Raw genomic sequence first — 18,304 nt, 5'->3', positions numbered from 1 at the left:
GATGTGTGGAAAAGAAGTGGCTTTTGTAGTCCTTTTTTTTTTTGGAAATGAAAACATTTGTAAGCTCACTTTTTTTTTCCCTCATAGTGGACTTAGAGAATTCTGGGTAGTTATGACTAGGCTAAATGACTTCTCCAAGACCTCCCCATTGATGGCAGAAGAACTTAAAACCCATTGCAGCGCTCATTCATACATAAAAAGTAATTATTGATATAAAGAAACTTGTAACAGTGCTTTGTCCATTGCTTGTTTTAATGTTTATTTTGTTCAGATAAGATACAAGTATTGTTGCCTTAAAAAAAAAAACCAGCCAGTCTTCACTCTATCTTTGTTTAGTTTTCTCTTAAACTTTTCATAGCAAACTTTTTTTATCTCTAACATTAACTATCAACAATGCTGAGGCTTGATCTCAGTGACTCCTTTAAGAATGATTGATTGTCATGCATATAGCTGAAGCGACTTCCCAGAGAATGCTCATCAGCTCTAGTCACCCTGATCCTTGAACTGGTCACGATTTGGAGTTGCTATAGTTAGTTACTTTGGTTCTCATAATTATCGCTTACATTTCTGATTTTTCTCCCCCCTCCCCCAATGTCTGAAATTAATTCCTATTATAATTAGGAATGTGACCAGGTTCATTTCTCAGTGTTTAGCAACTATTAAAAGAGTACTGTTATATCTGCTAGAGTCCTTTATTAGCTAGATCTAAAGAAAAATGTTAAGATGCTTTCCCCAATACCAAGGTAATAGACACCTTGGGCAATACCAAAAAGAGGTGATATGACTAGGGCCCGGCAGCCAACCCCTTTCATAAAGGCAGCAGGTCCCTCACGAGTCCAGACTTTCCTGGAAGGAAGAACAACACTGTAAGCTGAAGAGCAAAAAGTATAACACAAGCAGAATGCCATGAATTTGGTTTATATTACTGTTGATTGTGGTAGGTAATTTCCCTTGGGGTTAATAAGTGCCTAAGTAGGAAACCTTGTTCCATAGACTAATAATGGCAAATCAGGGTTTTGGCAGTCATATCCTGTATTCTTGGTCCTGAATTGCTGGTTAGAGGGAACGGGCTAAAAGGAGTTTTCCTACTCAGTATTCCTTTTAACAGCCAGAGGTTAGAAACATAGTATTTTTTCTCCTATGAAGTTGGAAGGAAGTAGAATGGGTAGTCCCAACATTTAACAGGACATTTTTGGGTGGGAAGGAATGAGGACATCCTGAGGTTTAATAGGACAGAGCAGTGAATAGATTGGTTCCATATATGTTTGGTTAAAAAGCAGCACCCAGGATGTGCAAAGCACAATGCTAGATATGAGGGAAACAATGTTGAAAAAGTGACAGATTATCAAGATTATCCTTGGGGATAGGAATTAACTGGGGATAAAATGTGCAAAAAGTAGACTACACATTTCAAGTCAAATTACAGAACTAACCCAGTCTCATTCTATACAGCAGTCCTCACCTGGCACAGTCTATGATCCCATTATAGGCTTCATCCACCATACCTTTCTTGAGAGTTTGAATTCGAGTTTTCAAAACTAAAACAAGTAGAAAAAGAAGTTATCAATTTCTTGCCTCTGGTATCTTTAAGCAGCTGGGTTTCTCCACCTCCATGTTCCAAAATGAACAAGAAAGAAAAATATCATGACAAGGCAAGTCAGAAGAGACCTAATTAGTCATAGCCCTAAAGCTAGAAGCCCATTATTTTTTCAGGTCATGTTTTCCCCAGCCTATGCTAGCCTACTGGGGGAGGAGCGGAAAGTAACAAGTTGGGGAAACCAAGGCGTCAGAAAAGGATTGGTCATTGGCTGAAAGTAAAACAGCTCTTGTTCCTTCCAGTGCCTCCAACTCCCTCCAATACTTCTTCAGAGGGTACTGGTGTCATCCTTTATGGAGTGTAAAAGAACTACATCTATGTATATCAAATTCCCTATACTCTAGTTTTTATTGTAACTTTCTCCTCTGATGCTGCAGAATGACACTGTTCAGCACTGTTATTCTAAAAATATTTTTAAAAGCATACCTTAAAGTTAACTTAGCCATCATACCAGACCTACTGTCTCAGAGCTGCCAGTTTACTCCAGACTCTTACCATCCAAGGGTGTCACTGCAATGGCGGCCGTTGAGCCTGCTAAGCAACCAGATGCAAATGAGTGGAAAAAATGGGCCTTCCCTGTAGCTTCATTGATACCCAGTTGGTTGAGGTTGGCAAAAAAAGGAAAATAGATGACTGAGAAAGGAATATCCCTGTAGGAGAGATGGAGAAATTGCTTAGCTTTGTATCGGCTTTATACCACAAACCAAAAAGACCAATATTCTGGCAACACTTAGGCCCAGTCCAGTAACAGGCAGAGATCCTTTCAATTGTCTTGGAGCCCTGGGGAAGGATCCTGCCAAAACTGGGGGATACTGAGGCACACACTTCATGTAGCCTACCAAAGTTCCCTTTGAATGATCCTCTCTCCAATCAGCTCAGTTGCTGGGAAATGGACCCTGATTCATAAGAAAACAACTTCCACTCTTACCTTAGTAGAGTAGCACCAAAACCCCTATAGAGGCCACTCACGCCTCGAGTACGAAACAGCTCCCAGGCGATGACAGTGGCGGAAGGCCGCTTAGGAGTGGAGTCTGTGGTGTAGGGCCTGACGGGGGAAGCTGCAGACGTGCAAGTCCTGTGCTGCTGACCAACTGGAAAAGATGGGGGAAAAACAAGCTTCCTTTTTCTCCCGCTTGACTTCCCCTTTTATGCATGTGGATATCCCTCTAAGCCCAAGGGGTGGGAATGGTGGAGAGGAGTACATCTAAGATTCACTGAACCAAATTTTTGGCAGAAATTTTCCAAAAGGGAAGACTGGAGAATCTGCTCTCTTTATGAGAACTAAGTATTTAGTTCAAGGATCCAGTCCTTCACAAAAGAGAAAGATGATGCTTTCCCATGTCCCTCCTTTCTTTTGAGCCCCTTAGGAGTGGGAAGTCTTGCTTTGCAGGTGTGAAGGGGCAGAAAGATTCCACTTGCCACAAGGACACGAACAACCTAGTCAATCTTTGTGTACTCTCTCCAAGCCTCACCTAGCCGTCCCGCATCCTGCAGCTGTATCTTCAGCATTTCCATGGGAGAGGTAACCACTGCCTGGCACACTCCAGCTCCGCAGCCAGCCAGCATCTCCCTCATCAGATTGTGTTTCGACCTGCAGGGCCAGTGCAGACACAAGCCCCAGAGAGACCAGATGGACAGTCAGATTCCTTTATCATGTACGGCTAGCCATCCTCACCCTTTGAAAGGAGTAAATTAAAGTGGTCAATGGCCAAGATGCTTCTACCCAGCTCTGCTCCCAATGACTGCCATTCATATACTACCAAACCAAGGGGGAGAGGGATGTTCTGGGGTAAAATCAGGATGTTAAGAAAAAAAGAATTTGAAATAAAAGTTAAAGCCACCATGACAGGTCCTGCTTCTTCCCTACTGATTGATTAAAACTCAATCATCACTAGAAAGAACAAGGGCGAAGGGTTTTTTTGTTTTAAAGAAATTTCAAAGCTAGTAGACATCCTAGAATTATGCCTTTTCCCTTCCTCCTATCCCCAATTGCAACCAACACTTCTCTAATCCCTAGCCATGTGTGTAAACTTAGATGCACATAGACACATGCAAACCAAAGGGAGTTATTCAAGCCTCCCTTTTGTTCATTACCCATCTACTAAGAGCTTCTCTCGGAAGAAGTCATTGGCTGCCAGCTTGATAGCTTTCTCTGGAGTGACTAAGGTTAGGTTCACTGCTGCCCCTGGGAATTGATACAAGAAAAGAAAAGGATTGATCCAGTGCCAGAGGTAACAAGATAAACCATTGTGCATCTAACTGGCTATATACATAGTCAATCTCTTCTGAGACTTAATTGCTAAGATGAGTTCTTGGATAGGGTGAATTTGGCATCTTGCGTAGTAAATAATTACACGCTACACCTGTATTACCCGTTTTTTAAGTCTGTGGATTCACTTAAAGTTCCTGTTTTCATCTAGTCCTGTATTCCTGTCTCTTCCGACTCTTAAAAAATAAAACGCCTAAAACAAAACTTAAACTGCGGGTCACAACCCCTTCATAACTGAAGGTGGGAGTTGTAAAAATAATGACGTATCAGGAAATGTTTAATTTATGTACCTATTTTATATCCTATTTGGCCATGGTTGCATAAAAATTCCTTGGGCAAAAAGAGGTCATAAGTGGAAAAAGTTTCAGCCCTTCCCTAGAAGACATGGAACATTTCTAATTTGCTATGACTCTGTAGGAATTCATTTTTTATTTTTTTATGCTCTGCTCATTTGGGTCTAATTACATTTTTTTAAAAATCAATGTAATCTTTAATAACATTAAGAATTATTGGTCTCACTTTGGATTCAATTTACATCACTTGATCTGTGCCTCAGTTTCTATATCTGGAAAATGATCTTCAGTCTTTTTCAAGTTTAAAGAATCTATTTCCATTAATTGCTAAATGGTGGAGTTAAAACTGATAGTCTATGATCTTTGAGCTGTAAGATCCCTTTTAGTCACTTACAATCCAAACAACATTTATAGCCACTTAACTACTATTAGTTGTTTACCACTGCACCAGCAGCTAGTGCCTAGAGCTCCAGGCTTGGACTCATCTTCCCTATTACAAATCTGGCTTCAGACATTTAATGTGTGACCCAGGGCAAGTGACTTAAACCTGTTTTCCTTAAGTTCCTCATCTGTAAATGAGCAAGAGAAGGAAATGGCCAACCACTCCTGTATCTGCCAAAAAAAAAACCTCAAATAAGGTCACAAAGAGTTGGACAGAGTTGAAACAACTGAACAACAACTGCTCCATTTTACTCTTGCTGATGCTGTTTGTTATATGTAATTTGTCACAACAGCTCAGGTGGGGAAGGAGGAACCGATGGGGCGGGTTGCATAAAATGGGAATTGGCCTTTCAGGAAGACCAAAATCATCTGGCAATTTGGGATCAGAACTAGAAAGTCTAATTCAGCCTAGAATTCTACAGTTGCATGAGATCCTTAACTTGGACTCCATCTTAAGAGTGCAGCAGTTGCCACAGATAGACTGATGACTTATCTGCTCTAGTACCTCATATGTAACAGGACTTTTAAAAGTTTTTCTTCTCATGATCCCTTTTCAATTGAAAAAATTTTACTTGACCTCTGGTATAAAGTATGTAAAATAGGTATACGAATCAAATATTATGATAATAAATCATAAAGAAATTTAATTTAAAAATTTTTAGTATACTTAAAAATTTACCATTTGCGAAAGGTAAAAGCAAATTTGCATATTAATAAGAAATGTATTTTAAAGCAATTCTTTGCTAAAGATGAAAGCAAATTTGTACGCTGAGATGGAAATGTGTTTTCCAACAAAAATGGTAAAATTTTACCATTTGCTAAAGATGAAAGCAGATTCGCATCCTAGAGATGTTTATGGTTGTTTATTTTTACCTAAGTCTTTGCTGTTGCCAAATTTTCTGCAGTTTAAGAAGCTTTTCTCTAGATCTCTCTGGTAAGGAGTTTAAATTGTAGCGCCCCGGTGCCAAATGCACAGCCCTCACCCACCCACCGTGCCTTGCCCATCCCTGGGGTCCCAGTTATGCCCACCTCTGTACATGCCAAAAAAGCCATCTGTGCGGGCCGTCTTCACCAGGCAGTCTATCCTGGAAGAGAGACAGGAGCCGGGTCCCGTTTCTGGGCCCTCCGCGCCCCCTCTCCCGCCCCGCCCTCCCAGCCCACAGCTGGGGTGCCCGCTCTTTAACGCCCCGGCCCGCCCCAGGCTCCAAACCCCCCTCCTCCACCCCCTGGCCCCGGCCAAGCCCCGCAGCCTTCACCTACATTCCTTTGTAAGCCACCTTTCCAAGCTGGTTCTGCAGCCGTGTCTTGGCCAAGTCAATGGGAAACACACAGGTCACCCCCACCAGCCCTGCCACTCCACCATTGATAAGCTTCGCTGGTAAGCTGGGGGCAAGGAGAGAGAGGATGCGAAGAGGGGGCGGGGCAGCGGGAGGAGGGGCGACCCCTGCAGCTCGAGCCTCCCGCTAGGTTCTTCCGGGGTTGGGTGGGTCAGGAAGGCAGCAGGTGGCCCCCGCAGAAAAGTGACCCCCACCTCCAACACTGGGGCGCAAGGCCGCTTCCCCCCAACTTCCCACCTCCCCACTCCATCCTCCCCACATCCGGGGTGCCAAGGAACCCAAATCTCACCAGGTTTGTTTCCCACTTTCCCAGCAACCCTGTATGGCTCCCATGCTGCCTAACGCCTCTGGGGGGAAGGGCGGAGCTTCCCAAGGAGCCTCAGGCCACGGACCGCCCCTTCCCCGAGGTGTGACTGGGAGGAAGGGGGATAAAGAGAAGTGGAGGTTCACAGGGGAGGCTTTGGGGGCCCAATGGGGCACTTACCTAATCTCAGTAGCCATCCCCATCCCTTGGGTGGGGCTATGGGGCACCCTTTAGGAGCGGGGATCCCAGGCGGGCTCAGCTGGGAGGGAAGAAATAGCATCCCTGGAACTGACTCCGGCCATCTTCCTTCCCCCTGCCCCGGATCATAATTCTCAGCAGTCTTTAATCTACGAATTCCCTCTCGCCCCGCCATACAGGGACGCTACTGAGTTCCAGGAACAACTTTTAATTAGGAAATTAGAAATTCTGCCCACAAGACATTGATCTAAGTAGGCACACTAGATCTGTTCACTACTTAAACGTTAATTTACGTTGACTTCACGCCTAATTTAAATGAGGAAAGAGCAGCGGGATGCTTTGGCCAGGGACGGGAGGGCGGGAAGGGATAGAGGCCAGTGGGCAGAGCCAAGCCCTGACCCGGGGAGGGCCGAGCAATGGGGAATTGGAGAGGAAGGACTCTGGTCACCTCACAATCTGGCTGAAGGAAAGCCCTTCAAGGGGGGTCTGTAAAGTTCCACTGGCGACATCTCCATTATCCGCCTTAGGTCATGGTGAGGGATCTCGCGGCCTGAAATTGCTCACAGGGAGGCAGCCCGGGAGGGATGAGGTGCTCTCAAAAGTGAATTCTGATGAGAGAAAGAAAGGGGAGAGATGTCAAAAGAGATTGATGTGGATGCCCCTTTAACCAACTCCAGAAGATAAAAACAGGGATGGGTAATGGGAGATGACAGCAAAATCTTGGCCCGATATGTCAATAATGGTGATGGACATGCTAAGGACAGCAAACATAACTTTAAAAAAATTATCAACAGAAAGATGGAAGATCAAAGAAGGAATGGAGAATCTGCTGGTTGGAATAATGGCCGGAGATAAGAGAAAAGGCAGAAATTATCCATTCTTATTTTGATTGTTTTCTCCGGGTAGGATCCTTGAACTACTCTTAATAGAGATTGATGAAGTAGACACAATAGTTTGACAGAGTCAGAATCAAAAAATAAGGGAACAAACTTAAAAAAAGAGCACTTGGATGAGTTTATCATCAATCTCAGATTAATTGCTTTACAATATGCTAAAAAAACAAACAAACAAGCAAAAAAACTGACAAATGTGATTGCTGAACCACTGATCAGGATAACTGAAAGATTCTGGAGAACTAAAGAGGTGCAATGGATCTAATGAAGGTCAAATGTCAATCTGTTTTTAAAAAAAGGAAAGAATGATCTGCAAATTATAGGCCACTGGCCTTGATGTTAATGCTTGGCAAAAACGAAAAAAAAATTAAAATATTTAAAAAAAATAATTTTTATAAATGGCTTCTATTTCCATAGCACAGTTATTCCTAAATATACCTTCCTCTTCCCCAAACTGACCCTCCTTTGCCAAAAAAAAAAAAAAGAAAAAGTCAAGCAAAAACAAATAATGCAGCTGTGCACGTCTTAATCCCAGTTGCTTCAGCAAAAATCACCAAGAAACGAATAATACAGTGACCGTATCAAAAAACATTTTGCCACCACAGTGCCCTGACTTTCCACTGAGAGAATAGAGACATGATTGTTTGAAACAGTAAAGCTGTAAAAGACTAAATTTGATACTTCATCAGTTAAATTATCTCTATTTGCAGATATCATGATGTCATACTTTTGAAAATCCAAAATAGTCAAAAAAAAAAAAAACCACTAGAAGTGACAAAAACAAGACATGAGATAAATGCATAAAAATCTATGCTACTATTAAAAACTACTTGCTATTACTAACAATTATAATAATGATAAATATAGCAAATATTTAGAGTTTTGGTATATTCAGCCCTCTCATTTTCTTCCTCTATCCTCCCCTTTTTTTCTATTCTTTCTCTAGAAAAAAATGAATCTACTTCATCAATCTCTATTAAGAATTTTTATTTTTTTACTTTGTCAATTGCTTTAAAGAAGCCTGTTTTAAGTATGTGATCATTGTTATTGTACAGATTCATTTGTGTGTCCTGGGGTGTAGGGAGAGGAAGGGGAAGAGAAAAGAGGGCAATTTTTGTATCCGCACTTGCCTCCAGACTCCCTTATAAACAAGATATTCCATCTTAGTTTCAAGCATTTTTCTCTAGTGACTGAGATACTCTTCCTTCTCTACTATACTCCTAATCTCTCTGGCCCCAACTAAAATTTAACCTTCTACAAGAAGTCTTCCCCAAGCTGTCTAAATTCCAGTGTTTTTACTTTTTAAAATTTATTTCCTTTTTATCCTGCCTATATCTTTACTTTGTATATATTTGGACATTTCTCCTCCATTATATTGTAAGCTCCTCCAATGCAGGGAATATCTTTTGGGATTTTTTTGTATCCTCAACACTTAGCACAGAGTTAAATTGATTAATTTGTTGAACAAACTTAAGTTGGGGGCTCAGAGCTAGATTGAAGGCAAATTCATCTTTTATAACTTTCCAAACTCAGAAAGTTCAAGTAAATCTAGTCTAAAACATTGTTGTCTTTCGTTTTCAAAGAAGACTAATGATATCACAGGTGGTTTTTTTTAACATGGACATGGAAATTGGATTTAAATGAGGCAGAATTAAATGAGTGTCAGCCTCACTGTCTCTTCCAGAGTCATCAAAGACTAGTGTCAAGACAAAATTAAAATCAACTGGTGATGGTCTGGAATGCAGTAGATGAACTGGAGCATCTACATTGTTTGACCAAGTTCTAAGCTCATCTTCATGGCTATTGGAACAAATTGTTCTCATCTGATCATTGCACCAGGGAAAGTCTTTATATTCTTGGGGTAGACACCCCCTACCGCAAATCACTATTGGGTTTGAGATCTGTTGATGACCCTCAATCTGATTTAGCCTGTCTGCCAGGATGGTTTACTGTGGGGTGGCCACTATGCATTTTATAGTTTGTTAGAACCACAGGTAAAAGTTGAGTGTCAGGTAGACACCAAAAGTATAGATGAGCAGCCCTGAAAAAGTAGCAAGCCCTCACACCAAAAGTGCTAATTTTCCTTGAATATTCCATATGCCCCTGACCTTGGATTATGGATCATTGGAAGAACCAAAAAGTCAAAGGCTTTCAGAACTCAAAAAACAACAGCACCAGAAACATGAAGCCTGAGATATTATCCCCCACATCTTAGGAACAAAGAAAGCCTCAACCTAACATAAGGTTAACAGCCAAGATATAGGGCATTAAAAAAAAATGAGTAAAAAATAGACAGTAGATAGCTACTGTGGTGATAGAGAAGATCAGTATTCAAACTCGGGAGAAGACAAAACAGCTTCTTTTAAACCTTCGTAGAAACATCTTCAACAATGGGATGAACCAAATCAGTTCTAATGGAGCAGTAATGAACTAAACCAGCTACACCCAGCGAAAGAACTCTGGGAGATGACTAAGAACCATTACATTGAATTCCCAATCCCTATATTTTTGCCTGCCTGCATTTTTAATTTCCTTCACAGGCTAATTGTATAATATTTCAGAGTCCCAATTCTTTTTGTACAGCAAAATAATGGTTTGGACATGTATATTTATTTTGTATTTAATTTATACTTTAATATATTTAACATGTACTGATCATCCTGCCATCTAGGGGAGGGGGTGGGGGGAAGGAGGAGAAAAATTGGAACAAAAGGTTTGGCAATTGTCAATGCTGTAAAATTACCCATACATATAACTTATAAATAAAAAGCTATTAAAAAAATTTTTAAAGCTTCATAGAAAAATGTAAAATGATCACAAGCCCAAAAAGAGTTATTGAAAAAGCTTTAAAAGGACTTTAAAAATCAAATAAGAGCATTTGAGAAAAATTGGGGGGAAAAAAGAGTAATGTAAGAAAAGCAAAAAAAAAAAAAAAAGAAAAAAAATCATGAAAATAGTCAATTGGAAAAAGAGATCCAAAAATTTACAAAGAGAATAACACTTTAAAAACTAAAATTGAAAAAGGGGAAACTAATGACTTTATAAGACATCAAGAAATAATAAATTTTAAAAATGAAAAAAAAAACAGATCAAGAAGAGATAACATAAGAACTATCAGACTACCTCAAAAATTAAGATAATTTTAAAAATCTAGATACTATGTCTCAAGAAATTAAGGAAAATTGCTCAAAGTTCTTGAGCTAGAGGATAAAATACAAATAGAAATAATCCACCTATCACCACTCGAGATTCCAAAATGAACACTTAGAAGACTATTATAGCTAAATTTCAGAGTTTCCAGGTCAAGGAGAAAATTATTACAAGCAATTAGGGGGAAAAAATCAAGTATTGTGGGGCCACAATCAGGATAACAAAAGATTTAGCAACTTCTTCATTAAAAGACTGAAGATCATAGAATAAAATATTTTGAAGAGAAAAGGAGCTAGATCTGCAACCAAAAATAACTCATTTGGCAAAGATGAGTGTAATCCTGCAAGGGAAAAAATGGATATTTAATGAGCTAAAGGAATGTCAGGTATTCTTAAGGAAAAGACTGGAAGTGAACAGAAAATGACTTACACAGTCAAAAGAAACACAAGAAAGTAAAAACAAAAGACTAATTATGAAGGATTTAAGAAGGCTAAAAGTGTTAGATTGAAAATCATAACAAAACCAATAAGGAAATTAAGTATATCAGGAAATTTTTTGAAAATAGAGCCTGCAAAAGGAAATTAAAGCTCTCATTTATCAAAATATACTACAAAATTGTGTATGTGTGTATGAATTGCAAGTGGGGTCAAGTGACTTGCCCAGTGTCACACAGCTAGACCATGTTAAGCATCTGAAGCCAAATTTGAACTTGGGTCCTCATGACATTAGAGCTGATGTTCTATCTACTGCGCCATCTAGCTGCTCCAAAAGTAACATTTTTTTAAAAAGAAGAAAATAGATAAGCAAAATAGAAGAGAACCAGGAAGTACAACTTAATGAAAATAAGATTGGTATTTGATGGACACATTAAAAAAATTATAATGGAGAAGTATGAGGAATGCAAAGAAATATAAAGGGGAAAAAAGGCAAAACCTGAAGAATGTACATTCATCATGATATTGAATCCACTTTCTATAACAAAATCTAATTGGGAAATTTTTTTAAATAGTACTTTATTTTTCCAAATACAAAGATTTTCAGCATTCACCCTTGCAAAACCTAGTGTTATAAATTTTTCTTTCTCCTTCCTGTTATCCCCTCCCCAAGACAGCAAGCAATCCAATATGGATTAAACATGGGCAATTTTTCTAAACATATTTCCTTGTTCATCATACTGGTGTGCAAGAAAAATAAGATCAAAAAGAATTCAAATATTTTTTAAAACAAAGTATTATAATATAATCCTCAACTATGATGAGGAGGGACATTTTTATGAGTCAAATCAGAAAACATTAGAAACAAAAATAGAGTTTGGTTATAAAAGGATTTTTTGGGGGGAGTGTTGCATAAGAAGCCATATTTCTAAAACTGAAACTGATTAACAAAAATATTTATAATAAATATATCAGCTAAATACCTAACATCCAGAATCTATAAGCCAATTTACATATATTTTTAAGACTAAAAAGACATCCTTCCCAGTGGAATGCTGAAAGGAAATGAACAAGCAATCATTTATTGAATATTTACATGCCAAGCACTGTATTAAATACTGGAGATATGAAGACAAAAATTTAAAAATCTCTGCCTTTAAGAATTTTACATTTTGAGGGGAAATAGTGTGTGTGTAATATGTGTATGTATGTGTGTGTTACATATTTGAGATATATAGCTACATATAATACATATATGTATGTTTATATATGTATAAATGCACACATGTACAAAGTTCAACAAAGGACTAGCCATTGACACCCCCAGTGTGAGCATGCACAGTTTGCTCTGTGTGATACAATTTTCCAGGGAAACTTTGGAGCATAACTATTCTATGACATGGGAGCATCTCTTGTTTCTCCCAATGGTAACCAAGTGAAAGACTGTTAGCAGCTTTCTTGTTAATATGGGGAAAATAATGGCAGTGGCGGTAGCAGCCTCCTGTCACCCACTGCCTGTCCCCTGTCCCGAGCCAACAGATACGTGGCTGTGAACTTGTGGTATCTGTCCTGTTGCCTTTCTGCATTTGTTCTTTGTTCTGATGTACTTGAAGATATTATAGACCAAGCTATGATCCTGTGAGACCCGAAAGTTCTAGGAAGTGGAATCCATACCAAATGAGCTCCACACTGAGCTGTAGGAGGAATCCAGCCCAGCAGTGGAATGGTCCTGCAGTCAAGAGGCCAGCTTTAATGGAGTAACTTTGCCCACTGGCCATGCCACGTAAGGAAGAGAATTTGATAGAGTGAATGAATGCTTTAAACCAAATGCTTCAAGTCTGAACCCACTATCCTCAGGGACTGAAGTTGTATGGAAGATAGTGTGACTCCAGTTGGAGATAAATTTGTACTTTTGTTCTTAGTATATTTTAGTAAATTACCTCTGTCAATTAGCTAAATGACGATAGGATGAAATAATAAATAGGTTTGGTGATTTCTATTGGTGACAACACACCAGACTGGAGTCTCAAGCCAATAGCATTAGAAATAAACCCTTAAGCCCTCAGAGACATCCTTAGACCCCTCACAAGGGGTTCCTCCCTCTGGGGTCCTGACTTGTCAGTGGGAGTAGGAGTCTTCATCCTTCTTAGAATAAGGATTCCCAGAGTTTACTTATATAGGTTATATAGGCATATTAAATGTATACACCATAAATACAAGATAAATTTTTTGGGGGGAGGCAGAGTACTAGCAAGTGGGGAAATCAAGAAAGACTTCATAGAAGTGGCAGTTTTTAAACAGAAGCAAGAGATTCTTGCCAAATCGGGCCAAATCAGCTGAATCATAGTCTGTTGGATAAAGAGTAGGAGATAAGGTTGGTACTCAGAATTAAAGATCTGATGACTTTTTAAAATGTTGTTTACATGTGACAAATTGCTAGAGAAAAAAATTCCAGAACTTTTCAAACCAAATTAATCCTAAAAACACTGTAATTGCAAACTTATCCAGACAAAACCAAGACAGTCATTTAAGACTAAATCAAAAAAGTCTCTTGAAACATTCATCAACTGTGGAGCCATAGTGGGTTTTTCATGCCCTTAAAGTCAAGATGACATTTAGCTAATTTTCCTGGATTCACACCAGATCTTCAAATTTTCCTTGAGGTTGACTTCCCTTTTTCCATTATTCCTCTTTTCTACATTCAAGGAGGTAAGAAAGAGGTTAAAGAGGGGATCTTATAGGATCTTAGTATCAAAATTAAGAGACCTCCTAGTTCATCTAATTCAATATTCACATTTGCTCATGAACACACAGAATGTAAACACAGGGTCTATGTATACATAAAGATATCTATGTCTTAATCCCCTTGCACTGTGTGAACATTCCCTAACAGAATTAAAGGGAACAAACTCACTGTATGGACAAACATCAGACAAGATTATTATAGGGTTTTGAATAAATAGCTCAAATGCAAGGCTTAGGGGCACTTGGTTGAAGAGACCCTAAGGTGGGGGAAACAAAAACTTTCTTTCCCTTTCCTGTATTGCTCATGGCTTCTAGCAGTGACTTGCCCAGAAGAAGATACTCCATCCATGAGTATGAGAGTACAGAATTTGGAGGTATATTTGAGAGCAGAGAAGCATACTCCAGACAGACACAAATACATAAAGTCACAAGGAGCTTTGAAAAGTGGAAACCCTGCCAACAGAGAAAAGAGTTGACCATGGAGAGGGGCAGACTCTGGGGGCCTTTTCAGCAAAGGCTGCTTGATTTCCCTAGCTGTTAATAATTCTCCTATTCCTAATCACTGTGTATAGATTATCTGGAAGCTCTTTGAGGGCAGAATGGATCTTGATTTTTTCTTTGTATCTCTAACCCTTAACTCAGTGCCTATCACATAGTAAATACTTAAAATGTTATTTGGTTGACTGATTGATGGTCTCTGTGATCTCTTTCATTTCTGAGATTCTGTAAAGATAGCTTATCTAGAGAATTTTGTAGTTTTATATCATTGTCAGTCAAATGAGTTTGAGATCCTTTCTGAGACCAGCAGGGAGAAATAGTAAAGTACCAAAAAATAGCAAACAGGAAGGATGTTACCATCCAAAGGAAAAAAAGAGAATGAGGAAAAAATTCCCCAAAAGGAGAGGCCAATATCCTTGACTATTTTATTAATTTGGCGACTTTGTATTTTTTTCTTGAGTTTATCATTGGTTTAAAGTTTTCACAAACCTTCTAGGTTCTTTCTGTCCTGATCCAGCAGCCCTTTTCTTCAGCTTGGCTCTGTCTCTTTGCCTCACTGCCAATTAGGAAATCCGTATGTGACAGAGCAGTATTGACTTGAGGTTCTGAGAAAAAGTGCCATTTCAGGACAATGCTGGAGAACAAATATCATCAAAAATGTTTCTAAGAAGTAACTGGTTCCTCACCTTTCAAAATGCTGACATAGCAAAACATTCCTTGCTATACCACAGAGCTAAAAAATAGCTTGGTTCGTGTTTATTCTTATTTGTACCTGAACATCCCAAAGATCTTTGATTTCATTTTAAGAAGTTTCTTGAGGAATGAATAACTTGTGCTGTCACATACCCTCTAAACCACCCAATGACAATATTTCTTCTATTTTTGTTAGTGATAAACTAGTAGAGTGAAAAAGAACCTTAAAGATCCACTTAAATCTTCTCATTTTATAGTTGGTAGTTACAGGTCCATGGATGTGAAATATCTTAAGTGCTCAAATTGAGACTAAGACTCAGTTCTCCTTACTCCAGGCCCAGTGCTTTTTTCCATCACTCTACACTGGGTATCAAATCTCATTTTAACCAGCTTGTATAGGATGCGGACAAAAACAGTCTTGGAGCTGGCCACTTTTATTAATACCAAAAAACTGAAGCATGAGTCACAGAATAAAATTTCATTTAACTCCAGATATGACTAAAGCACAAATAGGTTGGGGGCTTTTTTTTTTTGCCTGAATATAACTTTTGCCTCCCCCCTCACAGAATCTTTGCTCTGTGTTCTTTGTTAGTGTTACCATCACTAATTTAAAAAAATAAATAACAGAATTCTTGAATTTACTCAGTGTTTTTTTTTTTTCAGAGGACCTTGAAAGTACTCCATAGATGTGCTTTCCTGGTGGGAGTAGGGAAATGGGCAGAACAGTACCCTGTGTTTATAGAAGGAGCAAAGGAAACAAACCCCAAGGTCACAAAGAAAAAAGAACTGGGCCTAAAAGCAAAGTTTTTCAATTCACAGGCTTATATTTGCTTCCTGGGATGGCTTGATTCCAACTATCTCCTGCCCTCTCCACCCAGGAAACTCTCAGAGTCCCTAGCCAGCAGATTTTTTGTCTGAGGGAGTGGGAGGTTTTAGAGGAAAATTTCCTTCAGGGCAGGGCAGTCATTCTCCAAGGACAGCATTCTCTAAACCTAGAAATGGGTTTTTAGGACACTGGCAATGCTACAAGAATCCACAGGGTGGATCATTGAGCCTTCTCCAGCACAGAATTGCCAAAAGTAAATTCAGTGGGACCCATGGTGTCTCCTGCCAAGATCCCGGTCCTTTTCTTCTTGCCATCCAGTCCTATATCCTATCTTATACATTTCTGCTCCTATTTCCCATGAAGGTTGACTCTCACAGGCACCTCTCTAGGCTAGTTTCCCCAGAAACTCACCTGATCAAAGACGTTAATGACTAAAAATTTCCTATGGCAAGTGTCTCAGCTGATGACTTTTGAGAGGGGCCTTTTAAAGATAATTGCCTTAAAATTTAAAAGCAGCTCAAATTTGCATACCAAGATCAGCCCATCAATCAGTGGTGGATGCATCTATACATGTATTTGGAGATGGGGAAGGGATTTCGAGGCCCCTTAAGTCATCTGCTGCGTAGAACTCTAAAGTTTCTCCCCTCAGTATCATCCATCATCTATTCTCTCCAGATTTTTCAGTTGCTTCACTGAAATGTGAAAGTCTAGCTTTGGTCGAAAAGGGGAGGACTCGTCCCTGTCTTCCCTCCCTTCAGTCCTTTGCCTAGCTAATACACACACAACCTCAGATTAAATCTTCCCGGAAAAACAAGTCTTGAGCAAAACCTTCAAAGGCAAGAGGACTTCCAACCGCTCACAGTCAAAATCCTGTTCTTTTTCTAAGCTCTAAGGAAATAATTTCCTTATTGTCCCAAATACTGCTTAATTCTCAGTGTCATGAGAAGTCCCCCAACTCCTGTAATTCATTCGGTTTCTTTACTATGTATGGAAGTCACAGGAAAGAGTAATACAGTCCATTATTCAATCACTGTCCCACTTTTTTTTTTTTTTAAACTAAAAGTCTGTTTCTGAGCACATGTGAGCAGACAGAAAACTTACCTTCTTTTTTTCTTCTACCAAGGTGCCTAGAGCTTCTATCACATCCCAAGTTGTAGCAGGATGCCTTTTTCATGTAACTAGGGTGGCAAGCTTGCAAATTCACACCCCTTCTGGGCTAAGAGCAATCCCCCCACTCTTCTCTCATTACCAGGGACAGTTTATTCACTCAGGCATATCAGGGCCGGGTAGAGCTCTTCTAGGCCCTCCTCCTCCTCCACCCCAACCCCTAAACCTCCCTCTTCCGGGGCTTGTCCCTTTAAATAAGTTTACTTTGCTATAATAACCACAAGTGGCTACCCACTTACCTGAGCCAAGTCCCACCTGCCCAGGCTAAAAGCAGATGTTCATTTGGTGACCACTGTTTGGGTCAAAGGCTCAGTGTGGGAGAGGATCTCAGCAAGGCTGATGGGGAAGCCTGACCACACAGTCACGGGCCTGCAGTGCCAGAGAGAATGAAGGGACAGGAGGAGGAGAGAAAGGGGGAGGAGGAGTTGGAAATCAGGGAAAATTCAGATCAAACACTCATTTCCCAAAGAGAGGCTAGTTTAGGCTCCACCTCCCAATTTGATACATTTGCAAACTGCAGGTAGCTTGTTTTTTTCATACAGATTTAATAGAGGCTGGTTTTTTTTGTTGTGTTTTTGTTTTTGTTTTTGTTTTTAATGTGGGAAGGCAGGATATGAATTTCCTGCTGGCAGATCTGTGAATTGGTTCAATAGGTCTGGAAAACACTTTGTACTTATGAAAGAAAAGTTATAAATTGTTCGTGTCTGTCTCTAGAGCAAGGCTTCTTAAACTTTTACCACTTGTAATCCTTTTCACTTGAGAAATTTTTATGTGATCCCAAGTATATAGGCATATAAAATAGATAATGAAACCAAACATTTGCTGATAATAAATCATGATTTTGCAATCCTCACATTCTGTGTCTGAAACTTTGCTCTAGAACTAGGACTGTTTCACAAGGAGGTTGTTGACATCAAACAACCTCAGAGGACCCACATAGAAAAAAATGTTCACAGTACCATTATTTGTGCTGACAAAAATCAGGAAACAAAATGAATAACCAGTGATTGGCAGATAATTGAACAATTTGTGATAGCAACCAAAGACCACTATGCTGGAATAGTGAGAATTAAAAATTCTGCAAAACATGGGAAGATATGTAGGAAGTGATGCCAATTTAAGAAAGTGGAGCCAACAGAATAAGAAACATGATAACCAATGATTAAAGATAACACTTTGGGTGTTGTCCACAAGCTTTGGGTTCAGTACAGTGGATAATAATGATAGAAAGTTTAAGTGTTCATTATTCCTTTCCTTTAATAATTGGTAAACAACAAAAGGAGGAAAAATGACATGGTTGCAACCATGCTAACTGATTTTGCTTAACTGTTAACAGAGAATATATTTTATATTAAGAAAGGAGAAAAAGGGATAAGTAAGCTTTTAAAAAAGGTTTTGCTAGAAACTGAATCAATGACCATCAGTAGGAGAATGGCTGAATAAGTTATGGTGTATGAAA

At 39.4% G+C, this 18,304-nt stretch overlaps 1 protein-coding gene across 3 annotated transcripts; it reads right to left on the bottom strand.

The window, feature by feature from the left end:
• Window positions 1-234: 234 nt before the first annotated feature.
• SLC25A18 (solute carrier family 25 member 18) lies at window positions 235-17,372 on the bottom strand. Of its 3 annotated transcripts, none has more exons than XM_051961760.1 (12): window positions 17,085-17,372; window positions 16,780-16,856; window positions 6,888-7,047; window positions 6,422-6,500; window positions 5,861-5,983; window positions 5,630-5,685; window positions 3,692-3,782; window positions 3,070-3,188; window positions 2,526-2,688; window positions 2,093-2,247; window positions 1,463-1,538; window positions 235-846 (listed from the first exon to the last, which is right to left on the bottom strand). In XM_051961760.1, the coding sequence occupies exons 4-12, from the start codon at window positions 6,442-6,444 to the stop codon at window positions 696-698; spliced, it is 957 nt and encodes a 318-aa protein (XP_051817720.1). In that variant the 5' UTR covers window positions 6,445-6,500; window positions 6,888-7,047; window positions 16,780-16,856; window positions 17,085-17,372; the 3' UTR covers window positions 235-695. The 3 variants fall into 3 exon arrangements, with proteins under 3 accessions (XP_051817720.1, XP_051817721.1, XP_051817719.1); XM_051961761.1 differs by lacking the exon at window positions 16,780-16,856 and adding an exon at window positions 14,649-14,764; XM_051961759.1 differs by lacking the exon at window positions 16,780-16,856.
• Window positions 17,373-18,304: the final 932 nt, after the last annotated feature.

Source organism: Antechinus flavipes, chromosome 5, assembly GCF_016432865.1.
Source record: "Antechinus flavipes isolate AdamAnt ecotype Samford, QLD, Australia chromosome 5, AdamAnt_v2, whole genome shotgun sequence".
Taxonomy (NCBI): domain Eukaryota; kingdom Metazoa; phylum Chordata; class Mammalia; order Dasyuromorphia; family Dasyuridae; genus Antechinus; species Antechinus flavipes.
The sequence above is the reverse complement of the archived record's forward strand: the minus strand, read 5'-3'. Positions and strand labels throughout refer to the sequence as shown.